At 39.9% G+C, this 25,590-nt stretch overlaps 1 protein-coding gene across 1 annotated transcript; it reads left to right on the plus strand.

Annotated features, from left to right (window-relative positions):
- The first annotated feature begins 4,011 nt into the window (after window positions 1-4,011).
- Window positions 4,012-25,464, plus strand: LOC136777484 (splicing factor YJU2). Its single transcript, XM_066733806.1, has 4 exons — window positions 4,012-4,129; window positions 23,873-24,107; window positions 24,195-24,908; window positions 24,999-25,464. Exons 2-4 carry the CDS (start codon window positions 24,084-24,086, stop codon window positions 25,347-25,349), a joined length of 1,089 nt encoding a protein of 362 aa, XP_066589903.1. The 5' UTR covers window positions 4,012-4,129; window positions 23,873-24,083; the 3' UTR covers window positions 25,350-25,464.
- The last annotated feature ends 126 nt before the right edge of the window (window positions 25,465-25,590 follow it).

Genomic DNA, 25,590 nt, shown 5'->3' on the forward strand with positions numbered 1-25,590 from the left:
CGTGTACAGGGATTGGCTGGAGGAGACCATAAGGATGTCTGGGGGCCCCCATTTTCTCCGCACGACCGTTCGTAGTTGCACCCTGCACGTTCTTTTCTTTGCCTTTCCCTCGCCTTGTTTCGTTGCCCTTCACTGGCCAGGTGCCTACTTTATATCCCCCCCCCCCCTTTACCTCAACCATAACTTCTTCTTCTTCTTCATCTTCAACCCCCCCCCCCCTGATAAAATGCAGGTGTGGTGGCACGTGCTCCTCTTCCTTCCTTCTCCACTCCTTTTCAATTCCTCGCCACCCTCTTTTTCTACTTTACACACACACAAACATACACATATATATACACACTAACTCGCGAATCTTTTCACCCTCCTTTCTCTCGTCGTCCACCAACTGCCCTCTGATGCAACTTCGACGAGTCTAGACGCGTCACGCGATACACTGGATCGTACTGAAATATCGTTGATAACGTTTTTTTTCATCCATCCCCCTCCTCTTTTTCACACATTCCATTCAGCTGGCCTTATCCCTATTTTTCAAGAATTCTCTGCTTCTTGGAGCTTAAATATTCGATGGGAAACGTACTGATTGATTTTATCGTACAGCTCGATAACGTTTTTTTTCTTCATTTTTTGTGTGATGTCATACTTGCTATGATAAATTAGGGGTTTTATAATAAATTGCAAGGAGATACATTTAAACGAAAGATCGTTGCACCAGAAGGCTTTTTATAGAGGAAATATAGAATTTCATGAAGGATGAAAGAGAATTTTGCCCAGAACCGTTTACATTTCGTCCCTGGGTGGAAAAATTATTCTTGATGCAAATTGATGGGGTTGATGAGTTTGAAGCACCAGGGGTTGCACGAACGATAGTCCTCGACCCCGCCTTGGCAAATGGCAGAGAGACAACCGTCTTCGACATAAGGTGCTCTCTCGTCACTCGTGTCAGAGCTTCTTCCGCTTCTCACGGACTCTATGCCATCGCGATATAAACTTAGGGTGCATAAACTATTAGCACGCATGCTGCAAGAAACGCGTGCTGAGCACGTGCGACGACCGTTTCGTTAAAAATTGCAAATTAATCACCAAGAGACTCAACGAACACTTATGAACTAAACTAAAAGATAAAAATAATAATTAACTTGATCATTGCTAACTCTAAAATTATATTATTAAAAAAATGACTTTCTCGATATATTCGAAATAAATAAAATTTACTTGTATTCTTTAAATAATAATTCGTTTCTTAATTTTAAATTGTTTATAATTTACGTGTATTGTCATTTATTTAACAAACATTTACTATTTAAAATATATATTATACACATATAGTATAAGGGTATACAGGTATACAAATTATTCGAACGACGCTTTTTTGTCCTGTGGATAGACTAAGGAGCCTCAGGGATGGAATCGTAAGTAGCGGAATTTGTTTTTATAAGGGCAGTTGCATAAGGAGGTGGGTACAAGTGGTGGGGATATTTCCGTTGGACAATTTTACGTTTCAGTATGCATCGGGCCACTTGTCGACTCTGACTGGGAAGAAAACGTTTAAGCATCGAGCAATGGCAACCGTCTTGTCGAACATAAGGCGAAGTATACCTGTATATATAGGGTGTATTTTGGTAAGTATTCCTACTTGCAGATGCCACGAGGGCCACGTGTTGTACGCGTGCCCCCTGCCAGATGACTTTTAATTCAATTACTTTAATTATCCAGCCAACCAAAGTTTCTCGGCTGAAAACCTTCGGGGAAACTTACCCTTGTACGTTACAATAACAACCCCCACCCCTCCTTATTCAACGAACCGTTAATCCCACTCAAGAAATTATTCATTCCGACACCAGTGGCAAATTTAATTATCCTCGCCACTTTCCAGTAATTTTCCCTCGATTATCCTAATTTTTTTATTGTCCGAAGGTGTCTCTCACCAAGAAGAAAGCAAATTATGCTAATTACGGAATTTCGCACTTTTCTCCAAATATAGTTTTTTGCCAGACTTCCAACTTGTTATTATTCGTAGCCTCTCATCGTTTTTTTCTCTCTCACCAGCTCCATTCGGAGTGTGACGTAATTTTGGTATACATTCTCCAGGATAGAGCATAAGCAAGAGGACTGTTCCAGGTGCAAGGGCGTTTTAATACAAGCGTTAAATTTCTTATTCAACCAGGTGATTCTGATATTTGCATTCTTTGGATACAAAGAATATTTGATTTTTTATATTTACTGCAATATTATTATATTTCCAAGATTTTATAATCAAAAGTGGGCCAGCCTCGCCTTGACGAAACGAGATTTTTAGCATTTGTTTCACGATAAATGTAATATGTATTAAGTATAAATGTGTAGGTCAAGAATGAGTGGAAATTGTTTTTGCGAAACTGAACGATAATCGAAATATACAGGCAGGACTTATCATTCTCTCTCAGCTGTTCGCCCCCCACGCAGGCACTCGGTTCTCGGAAGGTCCTCGTAAAAATATCACAGGATGTTGCCGCCCGTCATGGCATAGTCGACCTGCTATATGTTGCCATGGGATTCGTCTTTCAATCCGCTAGGGCCTCCTTGCATTCCCCACATGTGTGTCCTGATCTGTCAAGCACGTGCAGGTAACTCACATTTTTATCCAACGCCCCAATTCGGATGAACAATGCTTTATTCTTTCCAAATTATAATTTTTCCATCTTTCTCTAAAATCTAGTATATATATATATATATATATGTATGTATATAGTAAATTAATTATTTTGCTCCTTAAAAATTATAGCAATGATATATAAAAAAATAAAAATTTAATTTAATTCGAGGAATTAATGAAAATTTCTTTCATAATTAAGAGCATTGAATAATTTGTCAAATCTAGTTGAGTTTGCTGAAACGAACAGTGAATAAACGTTACACGCTTAGGGGCAGTTTCTTAGTTCCGCTCGGTTGAGCGGAGTAAGAAAGATGAGCGGCTTTGGTTCAACTACCGTCAATCGAATTTCGTGAGTTTGCGGTTTGGTTGTCTGTGGTCTCTCGCGATTCGTTGCCGCTTAGCCGAGAGGGCCCAATTTTCTCTCCTTCCATCGAAATTTCGTCCCCGTGTTTCTCACGCTCCATCTATTATCGCGCGACGATGTTGGCAGATGTCCTACATCTGCGCGAACCAACGCCATTTTTCCACTTTCCTTCCAGATTCTTTATCGATTACGAAACGCCGACCCTCCAGCGACAACCGCCATTTAATTGCCAAGCTGCTTATTAAAAATGTCCATTATCCAGCCTGGAGGGATAACAAAATCGTCATCTGGCGATCGAAACCAACAATTATATTTCTCACTTGTCACAAATTTTTCTGTGCATTAAAATTTGTATGATTTGTTTTTGACAAATTACCCCAATCCCACCCTCTCGTTCCAACCCCCAGTGTCCTCCGAGATTATCAGTGCGAAGTTTTTAATTTGTATGATTTACAAACTGCCATGTATTCCCACGATTATTATAATGTAATTTACGTGTAAGCAGGATAGCAAATTTTAGGAATAAAATTGTTAATTATAGAAAATAGTGTGTTATATATATATAGTTTGAAAAAATTCTTACCAGGTTTCGAAAATTAAAAATAAAAATGTCGGAGAGGTCGAAGGCAGGGGAAACTGTTCCCATAGATACGAAAATTAAATAGTTTTCTTTTTCCAAAGAATTTGTATATAAATTAAAATAGTAATGGTAAATGATGCCAGTGGTAAACACGTGTGTTGTGTTTATGATGTTTATTCCTGTGCTTGTGATGGCCAAAGACAAAAGGTCAAGAACTCTTATTCCTATAAGTTTTGTTCATTTTATTTTAGAGCTGATTCAAATACCAAATTAATCGAATAGTAGTTCAGTGATAACAGTGTTTGTTTTGTTTTGGTGCAGTGCATGCGCGACCTTACTCCAGGGTCAAAGTGCACGTTTAAAATATCCGTGTCGCGTAGCTCAGTTTGAAAATTCCACATCGCGCAGTGACATTTAAAAAGTTCTCGTAGTTAATTGGTATTGAAAAATTAATATTTCGCGAGTGAATAGTGCGCCAGTGTCATTATATCGCCATCACTATCACACCATCGCATTTCACACTTGGATCATGGCTGGAAATTCATCGAACCGAGTGAGTCCCACGAGTAAAACTGTGGAAATTGTTTTAAATAAAGCATATCTGTATACTATCCACAATCCTAAGTTTCGATATTTGCGCAATCCTCAAGATTTAAACAATCACATACTGAAAAAATACATCAAGATAGATAAAAAATAATTTCAAATTCTGAAAAAGCAAATTCCAAAATAATTTACGAATAACCAAACGAATAATTTTACGAATAAAAAAATACTTGCACAACTTTGCATTGAGATTGGAAAAAAGAGGTAAGGGGAGGATGCAAAGGGGTAGATCGGTTTTGGATTGGCCGTATATCAGGAAGATGGTGAAGCGTTTGTTGGAGATTTTTCCGGAGGGACGAGATTTATCGCGAATCATAAATATCGAGAGTGTATTTACGGGAGTTGGGGACTATCGTAAAACGAATGAGAAAAATGGCGGTAGGAGAGTTGGGTATTACCGCTAGTTCGGTTGGCGAGTTGGTCGAGTTGGGTTAATGGCGGGATGGTTTTGGTGGCTTACCCCTCGCGGCTGGTCGCGGGGTATTTAAATTACCCTCGCAGAGAGATTAACGAGCGGCAGGTACCGGGCGTCTACCCCCCCCCCCCCCTCTTCTCTTCCTTTGCCATTCTCCAAGCAACAAAGTATTCGCCGCCTGGAATCCTGCTTCGAAGGACTCGTATACGCTCCTGACTCTCCACCACCCTATCCCACGCGAGACCAAATCTACTCTCTAACGGAATGAACTCGAAAAACTCGGCGCAATCCTCTCTTGATTGAAATAATCGATACCCCTACCCCCTTGAACCCCACCTTGCAATATTTTGCACTTTTAAGAGCAATCCTAATGCAAAAACCAAAATTCCACCGATCGAACAAATGCATCGATCTACTTTTTCCTATTTGCAAATTTTGGCTGCTATATTCCACAGAAATTCTACTTGAATTTCGTGAAACGGTTTTAAAATTTTCTCATATATTTATTTAATTTTTTCCCGCGATGGTTTTTCAGTTTTACCGAGATGTTTACAATTGAATTTTTTGCTCTTATTCGTAATAAAGGATTTTTAGTATCGTCGATGGAGAGTGTTTGGTTCTCGAGCGTTCATTTCCGGAATAGGTGGAAGGTCGACGACGAGTCGAATCGAGGTGATAATTCGTTGGAGCGTGGTAAGGCGTCACGGGGTAAACAGTAGGAGGGGGGGGGGGGGGGGAGCGGGATATACATATAGTATTGTTTGATAGAGGGGGGAGGGGGGAGGGAATAAGAAGAGGGTATCGAAATTCGCGAGGGTCCAGCGGCTTCCAAGAAGAGAGTCAGGAGGAGGCAGCGTCGGCGTCGTCGTTGCTCTTCGGAGGCCGAATCGAGTTCCATTGAGACAATTGGCAATTTTCGACGCCGAATATCCGTCGGAAGCGGCGTCAACGCCCACGGCCACTTGGCAAATTGCTGCCCAGACGATAAATTGCGAACTACGAACCCATGCCTCTATGTGTGTGTGTGTGTGTGTGTGTCTTGTCAAAATCTCCCTCTCTCTCTATCTCTATCTCACTCGAGGAGTTTAGTCACGATCGAATTCTGATCTATTTGTAGCCTTGTAGGTAAAACCGAAAATACAGTAAATTCTTTGCAAATAAAAAATTTATCTGTAGGAATTCATTCAACAAAATTCCTTTGGTGAAATAATTTTAAATAATTCTATTTCTCTCTCTCTCACTCTTATAGAAAATTTAAGAGAAATTCGTCGAATTTTCTATATTCGTAAAAAATTCTTTGTGCAAGTATTTTGAGCAAAGATCAATTATTCTACGAGTGTATAATTATTCGAGATTCTTGAATAAATAAAGAAAAGGAGCAAAATTCATTGAAAATTGATCAGATTGGCGTAAGTAATCGTCGGAGGAGGATCGAAGCGTGCAAGTTTAAAGTGCAATTATCGTTTTGCATCGGGCTGGACGTGACTCGGGCTGAATGCGTTGTGTGTCAATGTGTTTTTATATCGTGCGTGTGTGCGTGTACACGAGGAACGGATGTGAAAGTGAAAAAAGAATTGGAAAGTAGTAGTGTGTGTATATGAGCTGTGTTTACACTGCTCACCGATTTCAAGTATGTAATAGCTTTATGTAGTGCGCGCAAAATGTCCTCTTCCTCTTCTTGCGCTCGTCCTTTTTCCCCCTCCCCCCTCCCCACCTTATCACCCCACTCCAACCACTCGCAAACCACGGAGTTCTTAGGACTGCAGCTATGGACCGCACGCAGTAACATTACCATTTGCTTTCAAACGAATTCATTCGGCATGCCGTTGTCTTGCCACTCTCTCTCTCTCTCTCTCTCTCTCTCGCTTTTCTACATACACACACACACACACACACACACTCATTTTTTACCAGTCGACAATCCAGTTGAAGCCAGCAGTAATTCGCGATTTTCGCGTCTCCCATTCCTTTTCCTGGCTATGAATCACCCGCACCGTACTAAATTTTTTTCACACCAATCTAATTGCAAACATTGAAAAAATTATCTTAATTAATAAATAATTAATTAAGTTGTATTATATATTCTTAATCTTGAAAATAATTATCTAGCTGCTTTTCTTTGTTTTTAAATATTTGCTCCACGAAATTACTCGTAGTGATCGTGAGTTTTCGAAAGAAAGAACCAAAGGTCAAAGGTCACTTCGTACAGGGTAGGAGCACGGATAGAGACGCGATAAAATTTTATGGGAAGAGCCCGTTGCCAGCTCATTAATCAATAAAACGAACCTCACGGCGTAATTCGCTAGGAGTCTCGGACCAAACGCGGTTTTATTGATCCTTTAACATTGGAATCGCAAAGTGGTCGTAAAGCTCGATTGCTTCACGCTCGACATCCTGATAAAGCGCGTGGATAGCACAGAGATTGGGTGGAAGAATAAGGGACGAGGGGATGTGTGTGTGTGTGTGATTGTGAGAGGGCAGTAGTGGCAGGTGACGCGTTTAAGGGCAAAAAATGCCTGGGGGAATATCGACTCTTGGCATTCCCATGGTGACCAATGGGATTCTCGCAGTTGCACGGGAAAATACGTGAGCGAACTGGAGTAATCGGGAGGATCCAGTGCATAGGGGCTGAAGGAACCCTGCATCTGCCTCTCTGACTTTGCACGCAATTACGTCGACTTGGACAGAAACTAACGTCCCCCGCCCCCCTCCTCCTTTTCACCCTCTTCATTTCTATACCTATCTCACTCCCTCTCCATTACGTACCACTTCATATAGGGGTTTATTCATCGAACGATAAAACACTCTCACGTGGGAATTCGCTACGTGATGCTACTCTCTAGTCGACGGAAACAATTCGGGACAGATGACGCTAATGACCGATTAAACTTGACCTTTTACGTACCAAATGTCTTTGTTCTCCAACCTATTTTATTTTTTAAATTTTTCACCTTTTGGAGAATTTATAATTTTATACAGTTTTTTATAAAATTTTTAAGGGTAGTTTCTTTGTTACTAAAATTCAGGCAAAAGTGGTTTTAATTATTTTTTTGTAATTAATCGAATGTTCGAATTTTGGGACTTTGGAAAATATAAATTGGTGAGGGAGAGATCATTGTTGAGATCATTACTCGATGTTGGATATTCTTGAAATTTTTTTTTAAGGGTTGTAAGTCTATCGAATTCAAACTTGTTATTTGGTAAATTTTTTTATTAATTTTTGGAAGAATTTATATAATTATAACATCAGAGTTGATCCGACGAAGCATGGGAGGCACTCATTGAAGATACCATCAGCTGATTACGAGTATTTGTAGACGTTGGAGGGTTAAAAGCTCGCGCCACTTATACGTTTCCATTGCCTACCGAGTACTGTAATAATATTTACTTACGAATATCCCGCCATGGACCACCTACTAACGCGTTACAGAAAGGACCCGGCTCGTTTGATGTACCGTTCGCCATATTGGTTTTATTTATTACTCGCGTCCTGCTACTTCTCAACGTCACTATACAGTCTTAAGCTTTTTCCTCTCACAATTCAAATTTTCACTCTTGGTAAACAGAGATTGCATCATTCTATACATTAAAAAAACCCCTATAATTTATTTAAATAAAATTTGACCTTGAGAACTTGACAGATCCGAACGAGGAGTTTTGATAGTTGACTGGTCACTGGGAAAATGGGTATATTTTGGGTTGGTATAACACAGCCTATATTAGATTACCGTGAAACCTTGATCGAAGGAATAGCTTGAGCAGAAAAGGGACCAAGTTTTGCAAGGAGTTTTGGGACGAGACGGGGAAATTTTCCCACGTACTTGGGAGTCTTCCCGTGGGACTCGGTATTAAAGCACGATCTCAAATTCAGAAGAGATCCCATAGTAGCGAGGTGATCCCATAGCAGTCAGGGTTACGGGACGGTGATTCTTCGAGACAACGGGATGACCTACTTGTAGCGGGACTCTAAAGAACTGTGCAACGTTGGAAAATCTGTGTCAGTCAGGCGAGATAGAGGGAGAAAGAGGACAGGAATTCTTATTGCCAAAGCGTGGGAGAATTCTTCGTCACTATCTAAAGCTTTCAACTGCGAACTTCCGCTTCCTCCGCCCCCCCCCCCTTCACCCTTTCCTTCCTTTTCATGATCAACCTTCACCACGATGAATCTTAACCCACGCAAGGTGATGAGAGACTAAAATTTTTCTTGCACGAATCAATCGAATCAGCTTACCAATCCCTTTTCACAAAGTGGCTGAGTTTCGTGGAACTATAAAATAAAGAATAGGAGAAATAATTCAAATAAAATGATGAAAAAAGCGTGGGAAATCCTGTGGTGCTATCAAACATTGAACTGTTGAACTGCTTCGCTTCTCTTCCTTATCAGGATGGGTCCTAATCTATATTGTTAAGAAAATACTGGACTCAAGATGGTCAGAAGCTATAAATTTTTCTACGTCAAGCGAATCGAGCCAGCTTTTTCCAACGCCTTTCACAAAGCGTCGAATTTTTCAGAATTATAACTAAGAACTGAAAAAAAAATTCTAATAATTAATTCTAATTCTTTTTTCCAACAATTTTCACAGCTTGTGCAATAATCCTATTAAAGCTTATCCTACTAAAAATAGAATTATCAATTCTCATTGCATGACATTACAATTCTTCGAGAATATTCAGTGTTATTCAGAGTTTTCCTACGAGATTATTCGACTAATTTTGACTACTTGATCGACGAATCAAGCAAACAGGCTGAAGGCACATTCCTGGGAATAATTTATGGGAAGGATATTGGAGCTTGGGACAGCCGAAACTTTGGCACGGTCAACGCACTTTTGCTCGTAGGCGTCTCTGACTTGAAAGCATTGCTTTGCCAATAGAATAAAACAGTTTAATCTCCCAGGAACGTTTAAATCATTTTAGGCCACTGAGATAAACGAATGTTAAAGCAAACAATCGTGCATTCGAGCAAATTCGACTAGTTTTATCTCCCACTGACAGAATCAACCCGTTCGATATCGACTGGATTTTGATAAACGTGTGATTACCTCGAACTAAGATTATATAATAATAATAGTTATTATTGTTATTATTATAAGACTAGAGTTTAAAAATATTTTAAGGTTTCGACAAATTTTTAAATTTAAGAAAAATGTTTGAGGCCAGCAACAAAGTTGCTTATTCGTTGAATCAAGGAATTCTGGAAATTTTGTGTTATTCTTCTGTATAATGTGTACCTAGAAGAGCTGTCTTTTCTGTAGTTTTCCCGGCCAAACTTTAGGGTGCAAGGAATTTTTCTTGTTCTCAACAATTTCGGCACTATTGGCCCGTGCTCAGGCCTCGCCATAGAGAAGGTGGATTCTCGGAATCCATTTGTTTCTGTTGTCGGCAAACAGCGAACAGTCTCCTCGTAAAACAGCTCGAGTTTTCGGTCGTTGCCATGTTGCTTCAAGGACGTCCAAACAGGATGTCGAAAATTTGCTAGAAGGAAAATCCCATCGGTGCTTTTCCAAGCTGAAGAACAGCGGGGTTAGTCGAGCTTCGGAATGACCGTAAAAGGAAATTAGTATTTATTGGAGGATGCTGAAGAAGTCGAGGGAAATTTCGTTCCTTGATTTTTCATTTATCCAATATAGAAAATTGGATAATCTAGTGGAAAGTAGGTGTTAATTACGTCACGAAAGAGTGCAAAAAAAGCTATCAATATATACTTTTAGAAATAAATGTCAAAATTTATTGTAAAATCGTGGAAAATTTTAGGAAAATTCTGTAGTTAGAGAAATTTTCTTAAATTTTACAAGGAAACAAGATAAACTAGTCATTATGAGAAATTAATTATGTTTTTATTCTAATTTACCAAAGAAAATTTCCTACAAAATTTTCCAAGTAAACAAAATATTAGAAGATACAGGAAAATTGTGGAAAATTTTAGGAAACTGTCGCGTGGCATTTTTCTATCGATTGAATTAGGGGAAGTATAGATAAACTTGTGGAGACGAGGGGATAATTACGAGTTTAAAATGCGGAAGAAAGAGGATTCCCCTTTTCCTTGCGTTCTCTTCGATGTTATCGTAAGACAAGTAGCCATATGGTCAGTTTTTGTTCGACGAAACGACGAAGGGTGGCATGCTTATTTATTACGTTTTACCTCTTACCTACGGAAGTCTGGCCTATTGCACAGAAGTCCATTGTGACTTAAGAGGAACAGGTCCCAAAGCGGAAGGTTCCTAAGCCTCGAAACCAACAGCAATTACACGTTCACTTTCTCCCCCTCCCTACTCTATCCTTGCTTTCTCTAAGAAAAAGAAACTTTTGCACTTTCGATAAATTCACTAGCAATAAAATATATCACATTCATCATAAATTTAAGAACAGATGAATGATGAAAGTTCTATCAAAAAGAGACCAAATGATTCTTCGGACAATTCTCGATAAAATTATAGATGATTCTTTGAGGAATCGTCGTATCCTGGAAGGAAAAGTTGATTGTTCGAGGAAGGAGTCACGGTGGAGTGGTCACGTGACTTGGATTTGATCTGTTACGACTTCCTTGTCACCTTGTGGTCACCCTTATTGTTACCGGTCACTCGCGATACCACTAATTTCATGATTACCCTTGTATAGGAAGTGCGGTGACAGATAGGGAGCGTGCGTAGTTAACTGGTAGTTCCCCTTTCTTATCAAAATATTTTTTTTATTCCATATTAAAAAATAATTCTATTTCATTTTTCGTGATTGAATTTTAACGAGGCTTTTCTTCATCGCTTCGAGTAAAATTCGATGGAAGGGGGTGGGTATTTGCGGAGATAAAATGCCTCATTCGATCGAGAATCATTCTAGTGTTTTGAATTAAACAGGAACCAAGGGAGTGTGAGATTTTTAGAGAGAGGAATAAATATTGTTGCTAGGCTGATCGTTTAAGCTCATATATGCATAAAGTACAATTTATTTCGAGAGGAAACGCAGATTTCTCTGAATGCTCGTCTGTTTGCCATGCAGAGACATATCCTAGGCTCCCAGCATTCTTATTCTTGTAAACTCATGGGTCGATGACGCCAGCAAAGGAAGTTGCAGCATTCCTTCTTGCAAAAATCTCGTTCTCTGTGCATAACACATCTCCCGCAGTTTAAGCGGTGGTTTCGATTTGCTCTGAACGAGTGGCAAAGTTTTTCTTAACATATCTTCCTGATTCGTGTATCAATATCTATAATTGCAGATTAAATCTTATCTGGAATACAGAAGCCTCGTTCGTACTTTTGAAAAATTCACGTTCAAATTCTGGAAAATTCTTATTAATATTTTTATTTTGTAATAATTAAGTATATTTTTAGCTTTTTTAGTCGAAGAAATGGATACAGAATGAACATGACTGATTTAAATAAACAAATTCTTGTCAAGCATTTTTTAAATCTTAAAAGCTTCGCGCAAGATCGATTATTTCCTGGCCCGGAGTTGTGAGTTTACGTTTTAAGGAGCAGTAAATTTTTGTGGCTCGCCACATCCTGTCCACCGTACATCCAGGATCATTTGGATAATTCGAAAACGTTTGAATCCAGCGCCGAAAACGCATCTTTACATTGCTTTATCGTCTGCGGTGCTGCAAATCCTATTTCGATGCACCGTTAACCATAAAATCATATCCGTTGCATTATTCCACAACGCCATTGTGCCCCAAAAATTGCTATTCCTGCTGAATTTCACTTTTGCTCCGGGAAAGGTGAAGAAACTAATCTTTTTCAATCTAGTCAGATCGTAAGTTTGGTAAAAGAAAAATTTCAGTATTTTATTTGCAATTAAATTTAAGAAAAAATGTACAGTCGAAGTGAAAATGTCTCGAAAATGTCGATAGTCTCTTTATAAATGTAAATCACACGAAATTCTAACTATAGAGCTTGTTGTGTGAAAAAATCGATCGTAGAGAAAAATATTTTTGTTCTCGAGAGCATCATGAAATTACTTAAGAAAGCTAGTCACGCCGGCGACATTTTTCATCCGGGCCTCAACCCATAACAACCAAGTAAAACCGTGTGCCATTTTACAGCCGACTATTATTCTCGCGCAATAAAATCTCTGCAAGGTCTGGGACAAGTTCATTACTTCCCAAATTACACCTCCATTCTAAACTGCGTCTTTTATTTAAAACTTTTTATTAAACAGATTTATTGGAAACATAATTAACCTAGATTATAAAATATCAATTATTTTTCAATAATTAATTAATTAAAATCTCTGCAAGATCTTGAACAAAATTATTTCTTCGCAGATCACACCTTCATTCTAAACTGTACCTTTTTCATATTAAAACTTTTCATAAAACAGATTTATTAGAAAAATAATTAATCCACGTCAAGGTATTAATTATTCTTCGATAGTTGGGAAGAATTTGATAAGAAACATTTGAAAGTGATAAATTTTTCATTTATATCGTTCACCATCGTGGCAGCTGTTGAAGCGTAAAAGTGAAATGTTTTATAGCAGAGGGATTAGGAGGTGAGATAAAGCGAGGAATATAATTTTATTGGGCAGCACATGAACGCCATTAGAAATTAGGGGTCTTCCACCCCCGCAAATATTGAGTCACTATAGTCGCACCATATGTGCTCGAAAATATAAGGATTGGTATTTGGTTTTGGATAAATTAAATCAACGTTTTTTCTTCTCACTGATTAAATCCGATGCTGCTTATTAAGCAATTGACGCGTCCCTCTTTCTCCCTTTATCAGCTATGCCTATCGTAATGACAATGACAATGGGACTTGCAATTATTCTGAACGGTCATTGGCGGATCGTTGATCGACGTGAGATGCAAAAACGAGAATCAAGGGGGGGGGGGGAGAACTGTGAATCGTGAAGACCAGCACCGATTTAATGCAAACTCACAGGTGTGTATAGAAGAGAACTAAACTTTTCTACTTTTTTTTTCTCATACCAAACTGTAAATTTAAAATAGCCATGATATGAATCACGAGAGACGATTCGACTGGACTATATATATATATATATATATATATATATAGAAAAATATAATTCAATGAAAGAATTTAGTCTGAGTGTAAAAGTTTATTTTTCATCTAATTACAATAATTAGTTAAGAAGTATAACAATAATTACAGTAATACAAATTTATATGTCAAAATAAGTTATTATTATTCCAGAGAGTAAATAATAAAATAAATCTTGGTTTTTGTTGAATCTAAGGGGTGGGGGTTGATCGAGTGGTCAGTAAAATCCAAGTAGAGATATTTTGGCCAGTAAGGGTCTAAATTAGAAATGCCAAAGTTGCAAGAATGGCACTAAAGCAGATTTCACTAGGAAAGGAGAGAAGGAAGGGTATAATAATCCGAGGGAATCATAATAAAATGTGCTGTTTCATTAATACTCGTCGAAAATCCCACCTGTCCGTTTTTCATCCTCCCAGGATCGGGTTTGCTTCACTCTCGGTTTCTCGAAGAGCCAGGCAGCAACGGCAGCATGGCACGCTGTGGCCCATTCTCAGCCATAGTTTTACCTTTCACTCTCACTTTTTGGTCCATCTCGTGCTTTCCCACTCGACCCGGCACATCCTCTTCGTTATTGCTCACCCCTCCCCCCTCCGCCCATCCCCCGTCATCCAAATTCAACTCCCATTGGACTTTTGCCCCTCCCCTCCGTGCCTCCTCCTCCTCCTCCTCCCTCTCCTCCCCCACCTTCATCTTCATCTTCTTCAGGATCTACTTCCACTTCCTCTTTTTTCATCCTCTTCCTCACCCACCCCCCCCCCTCAACTTCACATTCTTTTTCCCATATTCCTCCCCATCCCCTTTAACCTGCTCATCAAATCTCCCCCCCCCCTCCAGCCCCCCAAAACTTCACCACCCCCCTCTCCCAAAACTATAAAACCTTCTCCTCCTTATCGCTCCTATATAACCCCCTCTTATTAGCCCGCATACCTCCTAAACTATAACGATCCACCTATATATCCCAGGAATCTCCCAAGAACATCGTGAAAATTCCAAAAATAGGGCCCACATTCAAAATTCAAAGTTGAAATGTCTGGTTTGAAAATGGGAAAGATGAATTTTTTTCTCGATAGATTCCGAAGGGGTAAATATCGCTGGTTGATTGTATCCCGATGGCTGCTCGATTCTATTGGATTTTTTGTGAAGTTGAGCGCGTCGGTGGGTTCCGCGGGCTTCTTTGTTGCTTCGAACTGGTCCTTGTCTGGCCTCGCTATCGCTTTCAGTCTCGGAGGCCTGGTGCCCCGTTCCCCTCGCTGTTCGGCATCTTCCACGGGGGCCCCTCCAGGTTCATTGAGTACGTCTGGTATGCGAGGCCTCGTTACACTGAGGCCCCGCTGCTGGCTTCGGGTCTGCAGGAGCCGCAAGGATCCGGTCCAGCTTTAAAGGGGCCCTCCTCGTATAGTGGCCTTCAACCGACAGCCAAGGTTTGGGTGTATCTGCACCTCTCTCTCTCTCTCTCTCTCTCTCTCTCCCTTCCACTCTCGGTACATATATATATCTCTCTACCCCACCCCCACTACCCACATTATCAGCAGAATGCAGTTTTCCCCAATAAACCAACGTTTCACTAATTCCTTCGCACGCTCGAACAACTCTCCCCCCCCCCCCCACTCCTGTCACTTTACCTCTTTAAAAAGTTATATAAAGTAGTAAAAAAAAAATGCTCGAGTAAAAATTTCTTATAAATTTTTCGATTTAGAGTTGGTTAACAATACTGAAAATTTTATTGATTTATTTTTTTGAGATTGTTTTTAAGACGGTGGCGTGGGGGGGGGGGGTGGGAGGAAAGTGGTGGGGATAAATTAAGCGCGAAGCAGCACGTACGAGCTGATTACACGTACGCAGCAGAGTTCATTGTGTCTGCGATCCACGTGCAGGACAGCACGGAGGCGAGACGCGTTCCTGGTGATTGCAGGGGGCACCGCGTCGAGAGAAAGGGCCGCCGTGTACCCACCCCGCTTACCCCTGCGATTCCATTCCTTCGAGAGCTGCGCGCCAAAACATCCTGCCACCCCCACCCTTCTTCCACCCTAACCACCAAAATAACCAACACTCGCTCCATTAGCTCTGCCTCCTTCCTAACAAAACTCCAAAATCAACCTTCGACTTTCTTACACACCCTACTTTTTTTCTTATCTCCCCTTCCCTTGCAACAATTTATTTTCACGTCCCTTCCTCGTGTTTTTTTACATTTTTTTCTGTTAATTTGTTGCTTCAAATGTTTCGTTTATTATTAAACTATTTCGAGTAATTTACTAACTTTTTATTCGTGCGAGGTTCAAAGGGCTTTGTTGATTTTTTAAATGTGAAATTTGTATATCTATCCTCGTTTTTCTTACATCCTCAAATGATCCATTACGGGTAATATTCTTTCCTCTCTCGAGTTTCTAAGTTTGGAGTAGGAGAGAATCAAATGACTCTGTTGACATTGAAAAGTTAAGACGCAGGTTGAAGGAGATGGTAAATGGGAGGTGGGTCGGATCGTTACCGAGGTGAGATTCGCGGATCAAGAAGAGGCAGAGGCACTCGAGCTGAAGAGCCAGGATGCATACCAATCGCGAAGATTCATCGGATTTCATGAGTCGAGTATCGATGAGTGTGCATTTTTACGTTCGATACCTCACCAGACGCTGCTCGTTCCACTCAAAAGATGAATCAGGATGCGATTTCATGCGATTCGAATTTGTTTTCAATCAAGCCACAACTTCGCTCCTACCACCACCACCTCCAATCAGACTCTTCTATCAGAATCGTTCGTTAATTTTTCATAGCTCCCTCTCTCTCTCTCTCTCTCTCTCTCTCTTCTACAACTCCCATAAATCCTTCATTTCCCTCCAAGAATATTCGCGCCAAATCATCAAAGTCCACTAACGGACCATAATTAAATTTTCACTAATTACGGGTACGCTAATTAGTTTACCCTGTGGTAAAAAATTATTCGAGAACGTACTCCGGATTATTCTTGAAATCAAAGAGGAGAATCTTGAAGAGAGCACGGATTATTACGATGATCGAGAGAGATGGAGATTTTTAGTTATGGCGTGGAGGAGAAAAAGGGGTAATTGGATGGTAGACTAATTAAGAATTGGGTAGGCACGGGTTTACCGGTCGATTAGCTTTGGTGCTACGTGGCGTGGGTTCCGTCGAGGCTGCCCCCAGTCGCAATTGCAGCGTGACGTGTTTTATGGGGCTTTTACGGGGTTCCACGTTTTTTGCAGGTCGACGATGAATAAAGGACGACGCCTCGTTGATCGATCAGTTTCAAGCATGCGTGAACTAGTCGATCATTCTCGGAGTTATCCTTCGACACCCAAAAACCACACCCACATGCATCGTGCATCGAGAATCACCATGGTGTACGGCCAATGTTGCAGCAGAACATTTGGCGCGCCAAAGCCACATTGCACGTACCCCCGCCATTAAGATTCTATAGGATCCTTCGTATCTTAAGGCGGATGGAAAACCAGTTCTAAGCGAAATGGAAAAAACTTGCAGTTGCATGCTCAGACTCCGGCACGTGCAACGGTGCATTGGTTAACAACGGTTTCTAGTATAGTAATGGTATTACTCATCGTAGACCGTTACATGGTGACTCTATTTATGGAACGACCTTGAGAGAGATGCAGCATACGTACCTGATTCTTCCTCTTCGTTACATTAGCAATTTTTACATTAGCACAGTAATTTTAATTGTAAAATTCTTTTTCCAATTTTCACTTGGCACTTTTATAGTATCACTGTATTGAGACTATCGATAGGACGGGGAAAGATATACAAATGTATCGATATCGAAAGAATAATTTATAAATCGTTAAATAATATGTATACATAACAAAGTGAAAATAAAGTTTAGTCAGCTATATCTCGTAGCTGAAGTGATCCATACGTAGCATAAACGTAGCGTTGCGGCTGGGTGTAATTTATGACGATTATCAGGGCCGTAATAAGGGCTGGTATCGTCGTTAAGCTGGGTTCCACTGAACGGTGATTACCACTTGACGCTCATCACTTGCCTCTTCCACCAATTGGGGATTCCAAGCGCGAAAATTAGCCGTCCATTAAATTATCAGCAATTCCCCCGTAGCCAATCACTGTCGATTTTGGTTGTTCATTGAAAAATTCCAAGTGTTTTCCAAATCCATAAATCTTTTCTGAAATCCTTCAGTCTCGTTTAAGGAATTTTTATTCCACCTTGGAAAAATTCGATTTATTCTAAAAGTGAAAATCGAACTTTATAGTGTCCGAAGATTAAACGTTTTGATGGATTTTTTGTCGTTTGGGAGGTAACAAACTCAAAGGGTAGCTATATTGATTCCAGTCAAACCAGTTAGCAGAATCGAACTGGCTTGTCCAAACTGATCGTGTCTGGTTGTGTGGTAAAGTAACGTTATGCTGTCAATTCCAAATTCTAGCTGGCGTTTCTAGTCCCAACAGACAGAGTCAAACCAGATGATTGCGTTTTTTACTATTTTCTTTTTTTTATAAAACCTCGTTTCGGTCGAAGTCTCTTCTGTCAAGAACAGAAACGAATAATGGAAATTGAGAGATGCGTGGAATATAAAGAGGAAAAAAATCAACAAAGACAGATATACATAGGTGACAAGAGAAAACAAAAATCGCAAGATAGACATAGCTATAACAAGACGAGTTTCTGGAATTCAACGATGCGACAGATTCAGTGCGTCGCACGCTTCGGAATCTTTTATCGATCGAACGAAAGGATTTTGGGCAGTAGGGAGGCTTTAAAAAAAATCGCATACATGGACAAAAATCACCTTTCGCTCATTTCAATGTCCCGTAGACTAACAGAGAAACGTAAAAATTCTCAGCCTCTCAAAACCACCCCCAACGACTCACCCTCAACGAAACAATTTATCCTAAATTATTTATTTTCTACAAATTATCCTGCAACTCTTCAGCACAGAAACAATGATTCGTATAAACGAGCACTACTGACTCCTTGCGTGGGTGTTAAACTTCCGTTCTCTCGCAAATTCCAAGTATTACTTTTCGGAGCAGGTAGAGAAACTGTAGGAATTCGATAATCTCTTTAGCAGGGTGTCACGTAGACGTTGCAGTTGTACGGCGAGTTTTTCGTTTATCACGCAGGAATCGGTGGCCTTCCGACGAACCGTGGGATCAAACAGGATTTCCGACAAGGTGCGGTAACCGAATACACGACGATCCTGCATCCTCCACCTTCTCCCCCATTCGTTTAGAAGAGCAAGCTATCTGGCACGAGAGATGCTTTCCTTTTTACAAATCGTTCGATGGAACTCGCAGAAACATTTGGTCCTACAGCAAAACCGTTATCGATGATCTTAAATACAGGGACTAATCTCATTAAAGTACTCTTTATATCTCCTTCATTATCACTAATGAATAATTATTGTTATTCGCAATTATCGATTATCTTCTGTTTTATTTATATATATATAATTATTTATATGTTTCAAGAAAGAGAGAGAGAGAGAGAGAGAGAGAGAGCGAGTCCGGCAAGGCTTATCAGTCGATTGTAGTTATTGCTCGGTATATCTGGTGAACTCAAAGCGTTCACTTATCGTTCGCTCTTACTATTATTGGTATTATTATTCTTATTGTTATTATTATTATTATTAGTCATCGCACCGTAGCACGGCAGAACTAGCAGTTTCCACGCTCGTAACGAGATACGCGTCAGGTTTCCCGCGAGCACCGATAACCATTGATAAGAGCTAGCCTCAGCCAATGGCACCATTTTTTTTCTACCTGCGGCGATTCTCCTCTACACCGGCGAATGACTCCTGCACTGCGAACTCCGTCAATGCGAATAAGTTCGCTGACTCGCGCGATAGTGTGCCATTCGTCGTCCGCCAAGTGTAAAGAAAGGCGACCGTGAGAATTCATTTTGTCTATGTGATATTTTTAATCACACTATTTTTCCAAATGCGCAAATTTAAATATACCTTCGATGCAAGTTGCGAGCTATTTTAACCAAAATAAGCTGGCCACTTGCTCGATCGTATATCGTCAGCTGTGAATCAAATATATAAACAGAACAGTTACTTAAAAATTGTTAAGATTGTGCCCTGTTTATAAATATCTGAATATTCGTTATTCGTCGTGCGCCAAATTGAAGGAAAAAGCGAACGTGAGAATTCATCGGTTCGCCTTAAGCACCATTTTTCCACAAGAAAAATTTTTACTGCCAGAGCAAGCTGCGAACTTTTCCATACGAATGCCCTCGCTACTCGCTCGATGGTATATTATCAGGTGTGGTTCAAATGTATAAACGGGACAAGTTGCTTAAAGTTTTTTAAGCCTCTACCCTGTTTATATTTGATCCACCCACGTAAATATTTTCTTGCGACAAGTGGAAGGAAAAGGCGACCGTGAGAATTCATTCATTCGCCTATGTTAAACTTTTCATTTCACTATTTTTCTAAGAACACAAATTTTCATGCGAAAAAATGGTCCCTCTGCAACCAAGAGATTGGATCTTGCCACTTGACGATTATTTCTCTTGGCAAATATATACCCGTGAATCATTCAACGTTGGTGGAGAGAAAGCACAAAGCGAGTTTCATAGAAACTGATGGCTCGACACGAGAATGCTCCTTTTGCGTGCGAATTTTTACAGGGGAGCACACGCAATCGTAGGTCGCATCGGTCAGGGATGCTGAAATTTCATAAGAGCGCAACGCGACAATGTCTTCGCGAGACGAGCGAGGTTAGGATGTGTTGGAGGCTCCTTGGGATACCTGGCTACCAATTAAGACGTTACCTGTGCGGGTGAAATCTGATAAGGGTCGAAAAACCGTCCTGGTTGCCATTTGGATTGGTCCAAAGAGCCAGTGGGAGGGAGTAAGAGAAAACTCAAGAATGAAGGAGAGCGAGAGAGAGAGAGGGTGGGAGGGAGAAAGAAAAAGCGCGCGTAATACGGGGAAAGATCGCGAATTGGAGGAGAGATTGAGTGAAAGAAAGAAAGAAGGAAGGAAGGAAGAAATGAGAGGGAGACAGAAAGAAAGAGAGAGGGCGAAGTTTTGGCCACTGTGGAATGGCGGTAATCTCCGATGTCACACAAGCCGCCACTGGCCCCGGGTCCAAAGCAGCTCGTGTTTCGCTTTTCGGCTTTCCGAGAAACGCGCGCTAACCAGTGGCTCCCTCACGAATCTCGTCTAGGTGCGGCCCAAAACAACCATTGTTCCCTCCCCCCATCCTTTCCTAACCTTCCCAAGATGCTACCAGGAACCAACGTCTAATCCAACTTCCCAAGACCCGACAAACTCTCGACCTATTTCAACTACCGCTAACTTCTTCCTCTCTTTGCTCACAAAACTCCCCTTTACATTCTCAAAATCCCCCCACAATGTCCTCTGCCACTCTCGAATCCTCTGGACCAACTCAAAAACCCATTTCAACGCTACAGCGAAGTTTCTCCCAACCGAACTTCTCCAGTCTTCTTTATAACCTCATTTTTCCTTTTCGTTTTCATTCACTCTCACGCACCAAATATGTTAAAAGACCACCCATCGTCGTCTTATAATTCGTCGGGGCAATCTCTTTTCACACGGAACCGTAGAGACATCTCTTTTCGATGTCTGAACGATTTCAATTTGACTATACGTGTCGCCGTTAGAGAAAAACTCTATAGTTTCTCTTGTTCGATTTGTTGTGTTGCAAGAATCGACCGCGAGAGGCGCGAAAACTTGTAAACTTCCGTTGCGGATATAGTTGGTTATCGTTCGAAGAATCGTACGGGTTTTTATTCTTGGCGGCGAAATGAAGTGGCAGGGAGAAGAAACTGAGCCGAAAGTGGCAAACGTTTCCTGTTGGGCCAAGATAAACTGACTGTCTGTTTGGTCGAGCTATAGAAAAGGATGCTATGGTGCATGAGTAGTTTCGATGTTGGTTGGTTAGTTTGTTGTTTGGCTGACTGGTTGGCTGTATCTGGTGGCGCCCGCAGACGAGTGTTTTTGTCTGGTGTCGAAGAGGACCGAAAGTTCGCTCGGGTCCCACTCCACCTCACTCCCTCCTCCCCCTTCCCCTGCCAGGGACAACAAGTGCCTAGCGAGAATCGCGGGGAATCTGCTTTAGCATCTGCTACGAATTAGATCGTCTGTCTCGACAACAAATCTGAAGAAATGCTCAATTTCGATAAAGCCTAAATCTGCTTTGAAGCTCATCAGCGAGAAGAACGTCTAATCAGCGTGGTATAAATATTAGGATACTCAGTAGAATCCAACGTCAAGTAACAAAAATTAACCTAAAATTGAACGAGACGCCGAATATATACAGTGGGAAATTGAATCGTGCGTGGTTCAGCTACAGTGTAGTATATCAATTTTCATGTTAAAGCACAGAGTGAAGTTAGCCAAATGGTAAAGGATTCAATAGCGTACTTTTCTTGATACACCCAATATAATTAATTGACGTTTGAGTCTGGCAGTTTTTAGGTGGATACGATTACAAAAGGGGGCTCTGTGAAATTTAACAGTGGAAAGCTCCACTAGAGGTGGAAAAAAGCTCGGTCAACCGTGTGCGGCACGCATAACAATATCCGGCATTCCTCCACTCACGACCCTCACTGTGGTCCGCCGTGTGTCCGTATCGTCCCTGAGACTATTATGTAGTATATAGTACTATATAGAAGCCGAGATGTCGCTGCATCCCCTCCAATTCCCCGGTTAGCGCGCTTTGGCTTCCTAAGTTCCTAACCTAACTTCCCAATCTCGAAAGCAAAGCCACACGAGCTCCTTGGCAAAACACTTCTCAGAAGTTTTCTGGACACTAGTACAACGCGTGCTGCATGCAAGAAACATCCTTCAAACGTCCCAGTCACCAACGAGTCAACATTGTTTCGATAACAATTAAAATGCCTATTCTAACGGCACGCACAAGCATTTCTTGCAATCCCCCCCCCCATACCTAACCTCTTTTAACATTCTCCCACCGATCGTCGATCGCACATAGAACTACTGAATGTCCAGCAATCGCTAAATTTATTACACCGCTATGTTGCAATTAGAACAAAAAACAAGTTCTTTATGCTTGTTTCTGATAAGAGTAATAGGAATAATTGAGTACCGTTAACTTTTTACTTTACTTCAATTTCAGCGATAACGGGTAAGTGTAAATGTAACGTTATGACAAAGAGTACAGAAAGTTCTACGACAAATTGTTTTTGTCGTTTTTCATGCTGCATGATAATTTCTAACATTCAGGAGACATTGACTTTAGCGCAAACGCTATGCGTAACTATGTTAGAATTACGTCAGACGACGATAGAACGAACGTGCATAGATTTCTAAAATAGCACGTCCTCTAATACTTCCCCATATATGATCTTGATAACGAATATATCGCGCAAGAAGCTTGATGTAATCGAAGAAACTTCTCCGAATTGAGCACCACTGGCCATCATTTCTTACGTCTCACGCATAAAAAGATTGTTTATGCAAAATAGGATTTACGGAATAAAACCTGGTTTTATATCGGTGGTACACATGTTCATTTACGTATACACACACACACACACCATAGGCTGATTTTATTTTCGTATGATGGCCCATGCTCGTTTAATATTAATCACGGTATTCATAGTACGAAGAATTCTATTATTAGTTTCGTTTTTATCAATTAGGCCGGATGAATAAGTAAATTAAAAGAGTTTTACAATATAATTTAGTTCAGTACGTTGAAAGTATATAGAAAAAAATTAAAAATACTTTAAAGTTGATTTTAGGTAAGATTAAGAATGGGCGAGAAGAGTGTACTATTAACATTGTTTATAATTATTTAATTTTAATTATTTTCCATTCAATTTCGTGAGCAACACGGAGAAGACCGCAATGAATTGTATTTTTCTTCTGGCTGCTCGTTTCTTTTCGCAGGCACTGTAACTCAAGTCACGCAGTCGCGACCTTGTATTTGGCTGAATACTTTTATGTACATATGAACTCGCTCCAAGTCGAATTCAATCGAGTTCTACGAATCGACAGAGCCGCTTCTGTGCGTTTCTTTCATCATTCGGTCCAATACATCCATTATGTCGACGTATATACTGAATTTGAAAAAGATTACAAGGAAAGCTATTTATTTTTTTGTATACCTTTTTCGCAACGTAGGATCTCATTATGTGATAATTTTCTACGTGTATTTAAACGAAATATTGCGATGGTTAATGTTTTATTATAATTAGATCAATTTTACTTAAAAAATTAGCATCTTTTAAAAAATTACTAGTTTTTTCTTTTCATCTGGTAATATATTTAGTATTATATTTCTTATATAATTTTCACAGATGCAATTAGTGTGGCTAAGCCGCTCTTTTAAATTTTACCCGGTTACCGCGAAACTGCGCGCGCACAATCTATTTGACGTTTGTATACATGGCTGACCTGACCTAACCTATATAGGCCTGCTTAGAGCCACCTAACCTCAATCCTCGGGAAAGCTCAAACAACATAGGAAGGATCACGTTCTTTATAGATTTAGAAGAATAAACCAGCAACATGTCAGAACGTAAAGTTTTAAACGTAAGTTTAATTAATCGCAGTATATAAGAAGTGTACATGCTTGATTTTTGGTTAATGTATTTATTTTCATATTATTTTGCATTTTAGAAATACTATCCACCGGATTTTGATCCGTCGAAAATCCCTCGAATGAAATTGGCCAGAAATCGTCAATATACTGTACGATTGATGGCACCATTTAATATGAGATGTAAAACGTGTGGTGAATACATTTACAAAGGCAAAAAATTTAATGCTCGAAAAGAAGATGTAGAGGGGGATGATTATTTGGGCATACGTATCTACAGATTTTATATAAAGTGTACTCGTTGCCTGCAGGAAATATCTTTCAAAACTGATCCTAAAAATACTGATTATGAGATAGAAGCTGGAGCCACAAGGAATTTCATGGCTCTAAAATTAGCAGAAGAACAAGCGCAAAGGGAGGAAGATGAGAAGAAGGAGGAGGAAGCTACCAATCCAATGAAGCTTTTAGAGAAGCGAACACAACAATCTAAACAGGAATTAGAATTACTGGAGTCATTGGAAGAGCTGAAAGATTTAAATCGTAGACAGCAAACCATTAATTATGATCAGATGTTAGAACAGTTTGATAATTCTGCTGCTAGGCAGAGAACAGAGAAAGAGCAGGAGGAATTGGATGAACAGTATGTGCTATCAGTATTTAGTAAAAATAAAGTAGTTTTGGAGGAAGAAATTGTTGAAATAGATGAGAATGGAGTGGAAGGACCACCAAGGAAAGTCTTTAAGGCAGATGATCAAATCAAAATTAAACAAGAAAAACCTGAGATGAAACAAAGGGTATATGCATTTAATATTTATCAAGCATGATCATCAATTTTATATTTGACATATTTGTATGTAACTGATCTTTATTATTTATTTTCTTAGAAAACTAGCAATACTCAGTTGGATAATACTACGTCAGCAAAGTCATTGGAAGCTTCAGTGGAAGTGCCAGAAACTTCAGTGGAAACTGCAGCAGCTACTTCATCATGGTCAGAAAAGTTTACAGCAAAAGCCGTAACAAGCAAAAGTATGATTGGCTTGGTTAAAAAGAAAAACTTAGGTATTAAAATTCTTACCAAATGTGAGCCACAAGCAGAAAAAACTAACTCAGATAATATACATAAAGAGAGTAAAAATGATAATTCTGAAAGTGTTGCTCCTACAACTACTGCCAGTAATAGTCTTTCATTACTAGGTGCATATTCAGATAGCAGTGGAAATGACAGTAATTAGGCAGAAATAAAAAAAGTAATGTCTATTTTAAATTGTGAATATTTTTATTACTTAAGATTTTTTTATAAAGTACATGTATATAAAAGTGTAAATAAAATAATGAAGCGTGTGTCAGGCGTAGGAAAGTGCATATTGATTTATATTACTAGAAGGAGTAAATTCTAAAAGATTGTCTACAGGTGGCACAGGACGTTATATACGTAATTCCAGATTTTGTTATAGACAAACGTTGACGTTGATT

Source organism: Prorops nasuta, unplaced genomic scaffold (genome assembly GCF_024137725.1).
Source record: "Prorops nasuta isolate Cenicafe-Biocafe unplaced genomic scaffold, Cenicafe_Pnas_1.2 PNAS00011, whole genome shotgun sequence".
In the NCBI taxonomy this organism is placed as follows: Eukaryota; Metazoa; Arthropoda; class Insecta; order Hymenoptera; family Bethylidae; genus Prorops; species Prorops nasuta.